The sequence below is a fragment of the Lactuca sativa genome, chromosome 4, assembly GCF_002870075.4.
Source record: "Lactuca sativa cultivar Salinas chromosome 4, Lsat_Salinas_v11, whole genome shotgun sequence".
Classification (NCBI taxonomy): Eukaryota; Viridiplantae; Streptophyta; class Magnoliopsida; order Asterales; family Asteraceae; genus Lactuca; species Lactuca sativa.
In genome coordinates, this window is record NC_056626.2 from 261837742 (window position 1) to 261846541 (window position 8800).

General features: G+C 38.8%; 1 protein-coding gene across 1 annotated transcript; it reads left to right on the top strand.

The window, feature by feature from the left end:
* The first annotated feature begins 1047 nt into the window (after positions 1 to 1047).
* LOC128133616 (uncharacterized) lies at positions 1048 to 2000 on the top strand. The gene is made up of 5 exons (XM_052771125.1): positions 1048 to 1056; positions 1292 to 1367; positions 1501 to 1595; positions 1677 to 1784; positions 1884 to 2000. Exons 1-5 carry the CDS (start codon positions 1048 to 1050, stop codon positions 1998 to 2000), a joined length of 405 nt encoding a protein of 134 aa, XP_052627085.1.
* Positions 2001 to 8800: the final 6800 nt, after the last annotated feature.

Below are 8800 nucleotides of genomic sequence, written 5' to 3' on the forward strand. Positions count from 1 at the left end.
AATTTTTCATTAGCGGAGTTTCAAAATATTTCGCAATTCCTTTCCCTCCAACCTACACATATTTAGGCTCCGTATTAGGGTAAGTTTACTGATTAGAAATAGACTTTACATTTTCTGTAATCATCATCTCCGACAGCTAATTAATCGAAATCTTTGTTCATTATACGTTTGTGCACTGACTTTGGCGATATAGGTTGTCACTCATCTAAAATTTATTTTTATGTAATTTACTATTGACGTGATGATCGTTTCTTGTTCTCTGATCATCTTCATGATTATTATCATCTAAAATTAAAATTAAATTGGTTTTGATTGTATTCAACAGTTTTCATGCATACGTAGTAATTCCTTCATATATAATTTATTTTTATTGTTTGTTTGTTCACTCTTCTCATCATTAGTTTATCATCTTTAGTACATTGGTATATATTGACTACAGTTTTTTGTTTATTTTTTAGCAAGAAAGAGGTCGAACTCGAAAGTAAAAGGACCACCTTGTGTGAAGCCAACTAAATTCATTGCACCACAGGTTATGAAGCACAAGATGATTGCAACTGCAAAATTCATAAGCTGACAATTACAAGATGAAGAAATCGACTTCCCAATACCAACAACCACATCCAATGCACCTAAAAATCTACCAACAAAACCCCAAAACCTAAATCATTAACATCAACCATGACTACCGCTTCCTCGGCATCACTTACAACATCCACACCGTCCTTAGAAAATATATCTAAAACTTCAGAAACAGGAACAATATAATCCTCAACACTTACATCAATAACAAAAACTTTAGCACCTACATCATCTAAACCATCCTCAACACTAACACACACTACCACGTTATCAACACCTATATCTACTACCACAACCTCAAAATTTGCATCTACAACTACAATAACTACCACATCCTCCTTAAGTAAAGGAACTACCACATCTACATCTATACCAACAACTACCTCATAATATACCCCATCAACAACACTTATGCTAGAATCTACCCATCACCAACACAACCAACCAAGAATGGATCTGTAGTGGAAAATGTACAAGGTGAAAACAATTTCTCTAAAGATTGTGGACCAACACAACCACCAGGCCCTTGTGGACTCTTTATTAGTCGGTCCTTTTTACAAAGAGTAGATCCGCAAGGGTATGCTTGGGGAAAAGTAAACAAAGAAATACGCAAATTATATTGGGAGGAGTTTTAGGTAATTAACTATATGTGATAAATTGTTGTTTGGTAAACATTTACACTTAAACTTATGTTTATATTGTTGATGTGTAGAAAAAATGTTGTTGGGATGAAACAATAGACTCGTTAGTGAGGCAAGCTTGGGCAAGGAAAACGACACAAAGTTATGGTAAATATGTCTTCAACATGCGGAGCCCAAAAAGAAACAAACATGGATTTAAATCAAATCATATTCCACAGGAAGTCTGGAACTCCTGCAATTATAATGGAATACATAAGAATACAAGCTAAAATCTGAATAGAACAAGAAAATAGGTGTAACGGTGTGGCTGATGGAGTAGCAAAACCTACACATAACGCTGGATCCGCAAGTCATTTGAAGATAGCTTCTGATTTGGTAATTTTTTTAATGGTACATCGTATCAATGTTTATATATTTTTATCTGTATATTTGACATTTTATATGGTATTTATGCAGAAGAGAAAATTAGGACGTGATCCACCCCATAGTGAATTATTCCTGTATACACATACAAAGAATCACAATGGAGTCACTTTCACAAATGAAAAAGATAGACAAATTCATGTAATATTCATATCAGTGTTAAACTTTTATAGTGTAGCCAGTCCATAATATCATTCATAAATTTGATATCTTTTAACTTGTATTATTTTTATTTTGTAGGCGGCCTATACAGAAAAACAGGAAGAGTTGGAAGCTGACGGTGTTGAATTTGAGGAGGACAAGATATTTTATGCTGTTGTTGGTCGTAATGATAAGAAAGAAGACTTTATGGATTAGGCTCTTTTGTAAAGGCGGTTCCCAATAGGAACGGTAAAATGGATGTATCTTACATTCCCGAAAAATGATGAAATAGAAGAAATGAGGTAGCTTGTTGCTAAACAAAAATAGCAAAACGAAGAGCTTAAAGAAATGATGAACGCCAAACAAGAAGAAAACAACGCAAGGGTCGGGCATCTTGAAAAACAACTTCAAATGACATTGGATCTTATTAATGTCTTTACAAAACAACACTAGTAGGTTGATACATGTTTATTGTAGAGTATTTATTTTAGATTAGCAACTTTCTTTTTTCCATGTAATAAATAATATTGTATTATTTTATGATATAATGGTTTTGATTTTTTTTTGTTATTTTTATTTTTCATATATTACTACAAAATAATTTTGATATAATTTATAAATCAATTATCCATCAGTCCATATGGAATCGGGTATATAATATACACCCCAAAAATTGCTAGGGATTCATGACCACAGAATTTGCTAGTAAGTCATCAAATGAAATTTGCTAGGGATTTAACACGACGAAATTTGCTACAGAATCACCACCACGGAATTTGATATGGAATGACCACCACGGAATTTACTAGGAAATGAGCACCATGAAATTTACTAGGGATTTACCACTACAAAATTTACTAGGGATTCACCACCACGAAATTTGCTAGGGAATGACCACTACAAAATTTGCTAAGAAATCACCACCATGGAATCTGCTGGTAGATCTATTGGAATACTTGTGTCTTTGTCTAATTATTTGTATGTGCATTTAGTTGTTATATGTCGACATGTTGTGTGGGTAGGGTTGAGGTTATACTGCTTTGTGCGGTGACCAACAAACCCTAGAGTATGCCAAATATGAGATGAGGGTCGGGAGAGCATACCAGAATAATACTGAGGACTCCTTGGCATTCAAGATGCAAGCTGAGGGCCGGGGGAGCATGCCAGACTCGTACTGAGGGCTGATCAGTTATATTTCAGTCCTTGGACTGAAGGGGGGAAAGGCAGTCATAAGATGTGGGCTCGAGAGCAAACCAGACTTATGTTGTGGGCTCAGGGGCAAGCTAAATGTGAGTTGTGACCCTAAAAGGCAAGCCACACTCATACTGTGTGCTCGAGGGTAATCGAGACTGTAGAATTGAGGACCCATTACATGTTGTTATTATGCGTGCTACTTGTTATGCATCGGTATTTTGGGGGAACTCACTAAGCTTCCGGCTTACAGTTTTGGATTTTGTTTCAACTACTTCGGATGAACGAGGGAAGGCGAAAGATTGATCGTGCACCTCCTCACATTTTATGATTTTGATTTCTAGGATACTCTTATATGAAACTATTTTGAAAACATTTTGTAATAAATATTGGTTTTTGAACGCTTGAAAAAGTTTTTAATTTTCTTGAATTTTATGGATGGTACAAGTTGGTATCAAAGCCTTAGTTTGAGTTAATTGGAGGAACACTCGTTTGAATCCAGTCTCAAACTAAGGAAAGGGTTTTCAATTTTTTTTTCAAATGGTTTTCAAAATGCTAAAGGAGGATGAAGATTCTACGATCAACCGGAGCCAGTAAGTAGACCCCAAAATACCATATGGATATTTGATATTGTGATATGTTATAACAGCATGCCAGTGATAGGCTAGGGATCCTCTGGAATTTCATGATAAAATTGTTTGATTATATGATGCTTGATATCCTAGGGTTTTCCTGATATGAAATTAACATCATTACTATAGTTGCTCAGTATATGCATCATAGTTGTACATAATTAAGATCTTATAGCCTTAGAAGGTTTGGTTTAGCCTTATTTCCTGTTCTTGTTTGATGAAGGGCTTAGGGTAGGATCAGTTATTCGAATGTCTATCGGGTCTAGTGTTATATATGACTAGCATACACTAGTGTTGCAGGGTTGATGGAAGTTTCATGAATGAGTTGTGTGTGGTCAGCCAGCCAGTTATGAGACATTTAGACTTCCTCTAGGAGTGAGGATTGAGCGCTCGTCTATGCTTATGTATGCTGTGAGGGTGTGGTGATGATCCTTGAGATAAATATCAGTAGGTGTGGAAGGTAGATGGGCATGTGCAACAGAAAACATAGGACCCATAAGCATAGCAAAGAAGTAACAACCCCTTAGGTTTAGTTGGAAGTTGGTTCCCCATTATTTATGCAGATTATCTGATATCTTCCTGGTGTATTTTTAGTATGGTGGTCATGAGGCGATTTGAGACCGGATCCGGGTCAGGATCTGGAGCAAGCAGTCAGGGCGGGCCTGCATTGACAGAAGATCACGTCTGGGAGATCATCCGCGAGGAGGTGATTAAGATTGTCCGGGGTCAGATTTCGGAGATGTTCGGGTCTATCAAGATCGCCATAATGGAGTATTTTGATAGCAGATAAACATCCATTGTTGAGACTGCTGCTATTGCTTCCGCATTTGTGGCGGCTGCAGGTACGGGGACAGGTCGGCCTTTTCAGTACCGGGACTTCGATAACATGGAGCCCTTGATTTTTGATGGGATTCAGCCATAAGTTGGCTATATGACATGGAGGGATATTTCTTCACATGCTCATGTCCTACTGACCAGAAGGTCAGTTGTGCTCTGAACCTGCTAAGGTCCGGAGTAAAGAACTGGTGGAGATTGATGACAAGATCATATTTCTATGAGTAGAGAGCTACAGTTACTTCGAATCAGTTTAAGGAGATGTTTCACACTTGTTATGTTCCACGGGTTGAGCATGAGCGGCTATCACAGAAGTTTTTGGATCTGAGATTGGGTGCGGAGTCGGTGACGGACATCACCCGTATGTTCACTAAGAAGGCGACGATTTTCCTAGAGTTTGCTTCCGAGCAAGCCCAGATGACTTGTTATCTGAGCATGCTCAAGACTGACATTAGACAGTTTTTTGCTACCCAGCGATGTGATACATTACTAGAGTTAAAAGAGGCTTCTAGGTGGTGTGAGCTTGACATTGAGCTGTAGTTGAGAGAGCAGAGGCAGGCCCCGGTTCAGTCATAGTCGGCGCAAAAGTAGTCCAAGACCGCTGATTCTATGTATGAAGGTCAGCGCGGCCACACTTGTTGGAAGTGTGGGAAGGATCATTCAGGAGTTTGTCGATCTGGTAGCGGGTGCCACAAATGTTGCAAGGAGAGGCATTACGCGAGGGATTGTTGGCAGCTTGCCCTGGTTCCGCATGTGAGGATATGTTACCACTGTTATCAGATTTTCCACGTGAAGGGCAATTATCTGTTGCTCGTCGCCAAGTCGGTGTAGGCTCCCACACCAGCTACACTGAGGATTACTGATGGGAGTCAGGGTAGAGTAAAGCCCCTGAGGGCTCGGGGACGCGCCTTCCATCTTACAGCCGAGGAGGCCAGGACAACACCTGATGTGGTGGCTGGTATGTTTCGATCCTTTTATCTTATTAGTTATATCAGTTTTATGCTTATGTGCTTATACCTATGTTAGGTACGTTTTTAGTGAACTCCTTACCTGCATTGGTATTATTTGACTCCGGGGAGAATCGTTCATTTGTCTCTCGATTGTTTAGTAAGGTGTTCGGTTTGCCTATAGGAGATCTTGAGTGTTCGTTACGAGTCTCTATTGCCAACGAACATGGAATCTCTGCTTCTTTAGTCTATCGGCGTTGCATTCTGAAGATCTTCAGGATATCCTTCCCGATAGACTTGATTTCGCTTCCCATGGGGGACGTATGAGTGATTGTGGATATGGACTGGTTGAGTCGCTTCGCTGCCATGATCGACTGTGAGGGTCAGAGGGTGGTAGTTCGAACCCCAAGTGGGGGAGAACTGGTTATCTACAGCGAGGGCACCAAATTGGGTCCAGGGTATTACTCAGCCGCTAGGGCTCGATGGTATATTCAGCACGGGTGTACGGGTTTTTGTCATATGTGACGGATACATGATTCAGGGATCAGGTCTTGGTTTATAAGGTTCCAGTGGTTAGAGATTTTGCGGATGTGTTTCCGAAGGGGTTACCCAGAGTGCCTCCTAAAAGGCAGGTTGAGTTCAGGATCGAGCTAGTGCTAGGTGTGCCCCCTATAACTAAGACACCATACCGATTGGCACCATCCGAGATGCAGGAGTTTGCATCTCAGTTATAGGAACTACTGGTTAAGCAGTTCATCCATCCAAGCAGTTCTCTGTAGGGAGTGCCGATTCTCTTCGTTAGGAAGATGGATGATTCACACTAAATGTACATTGAATGCCGGGAGTTGAACAAGTTAATGTTGGAGAACTGTTATCCACTCTCGATGATAAATGATGTTTTCGATCATTTACAGGGATTATCTTGCTTTTCCAAGATAGACTTGAGGTCTAGCTACCATCAGGTTAGAGTTAGGGAGGGGGACGTGGAGAAGACCATGTTCCAGACTCGTTACGGATATTACGAGTTCATGGTGATGCCGTTTGGACTCACCAACGCACCGACAATATTTATGGACCTGATGAATTGGGTTTGCATTCCGATACTCGATCGCTCGGTCATTGTGTTTATAGATGACATCTTGGTGTACTCCAAGACTAGAGAGCAGCATGAGGAGCATCTCCATGAGCTCTTGGGAGTCTTGAGACGAGAGCAGATTTATTCCAAGTTCTTGAAATGTGAGTTTTTATTGCGAGAGGTTTAGTTACTTGGACATCTCATTATCCAGGAGGGAATTTTGGTCAACTCGGCCAAGATCGAGGCGGTTATGCAGTGGGAGGTTCTGAAATCACCCTCGAATATCAGGAGTTTCTTGGGATTGGCAGGGTACTACCAGAGATTTATACATAATTTCTCCAATATTGTAGTACCCCTCACTCGTCTAACGAGGAAGGCGGTAGAGATCCGATTGGGCCCCGAGCAGCAGACTACATTTGAGATACTGCGACAGTAACTCTGTGAGGCGCCTGTTTTGAAACTCCTTGAGGGAGTTGAGGTTTTTGTGGTGTCTTGTGATAAATCGATCATCAGATTGGGAGGAGTCCTTATGTAGAGAGGATGGGTGATAACCTATGCATCACGATAGCTGAAGCTACACGAGACGAGATATCCTACACACGATTCGGAGTTGGGAGCGCTGTTATTTTCTCTCAATATTTGGAGATATCATCTCTATGGGGTTCGTTGTACCATATACACGGAACAAAAGACTTTGAGACAAATCATGGATCAACCGAACCTGAACATTGTTGGATAAGGTGTCTAAGTCCATAACTATTTATGGTATGTACTTGACCCGAACCGGCATGGTCCATTTGGGTTGCATGGCACCATGCAATTGGATAAACTAAATGAGAGAAATAACACTTGTGGTTATTAATATATTATAAGTTCTAATATATTAATAATATTATTTAATTAGTTTGATCAAGAATTAATTTTAGAATTAATTAAGTGATCAAAAGATAACTAGTTAAATATATGGGTTGATTATGTAAGTCATCCATAACTTATATAGTGGGCTAAGAGGCTCCACGGATAATCAAGTTGGGTTAAACCCATTGGATGCTCCATGGAGGCTCCATGGGAGTTACAAACCCATCGGTCATGGAAATGAAGAGTCATGACACATTAGCGTTTACATGGTGTAACCCTAGATGTGTCAACACTATATAAAGCTCATGTATTCTCCCAAAATCGGCACTACTACTAGTGGAAACAAGAGGGCTTGGCCGATTTTAGTGTGTTATACTTTCTCTCCAAGTTTACTCCACAGCATTTGGTGTTGTGTGAAGCATTTGAGGCATCACACTTGGGGTGCTAGGCTCACAAGGTTTCAAGGAACATTTACAACAACCAGGTATGTAATTCTATCTATTCTTTAAGTTAAAATTGTTTCCCATGTATGGTAGATAGGATCATAGACTTGGAAATCAACTTTGCATGATAATTAGACAAACATATATCCAAGGTTATTAGGGTTGCATGTACATTTAGGAAGTGTTAGGATGCTCAAAACCCATCAGTGGTATCAGAGCCTAGGCTTGTTTGTTTGTTATTTGTGCTAAAAAGTTGAAAAAGGTCGAAAAACTTGCTGTCTTCCTGATGAACTCTCTGAGTCCATGGGAAGACTCGCCATGTTCATGTGTATCTTCAACCTACTCGCCGAGTAGGTTCATGCACTCGGTGAGTAGAAGCGACAGAGTGTAGATTTTCGACCTTTGTTGCTGTAAATGGACTAGAAACATTACCCTAAACTGTTTTGGTGTTATTAAACTTGTTTTAGAAGGTGTAATGTTTGTTCTAATTCATTTACAATGGCAAATATCAATTTTTCATGATTATATGTGTTCATATGGTCTTGAAACTTTGATATGAATATTCATGTTCTTGATCTTATGAATTTAGATGATCATACGAATTACTTGTAACCTACTTGGTAGTTTAATTCTTGATCATAATGTGTTTTAATGGAGTCCATAACTTGTCCTCAAGTTATGGAAATCCAAGAGTCACCCTTGAATTAAGACCATTAAAAGAACACAAGAGTTAGAAAAATGAAGAGTCTTCATTTTTAATACTCTAATTAACTCATAAGTTACAAGAAATGAAAAGTTTTGAAAGTTTACGAAACTTGCCCTCAAGTATTGGAACAAGTAAAGTCTTGATTAAAACTTTAGTTCCAACCCTTAGATTTTTAAAAGTTAAAATTTTACCCTTATACTTATAATATTATAAAGTTATTAATAATATATATATATATATATATATATATATATATATATATATATATATATATATATATATATATATATATATATATATATATATGTATAAGATCAAATTCGTCTTACC

Coding starts and splice junctions, on each gene's coding strand:
- LOC128133616 (XM_052771125.1), top strand. Junction 1,368..1,500: donor GAAAACGACACAAAGTTATG/GTAAATATGTCT, acceptor AAATCTGAATAG/AACAAGAAAATAGGTGTAAC. Junction 1,596..1,676: donor TGAAGATAGCTTCTGATTTG/GTAATTTTTTTA, acceptor GTATTTATGCAG/AAGAGAAAATTAGGACGTGA.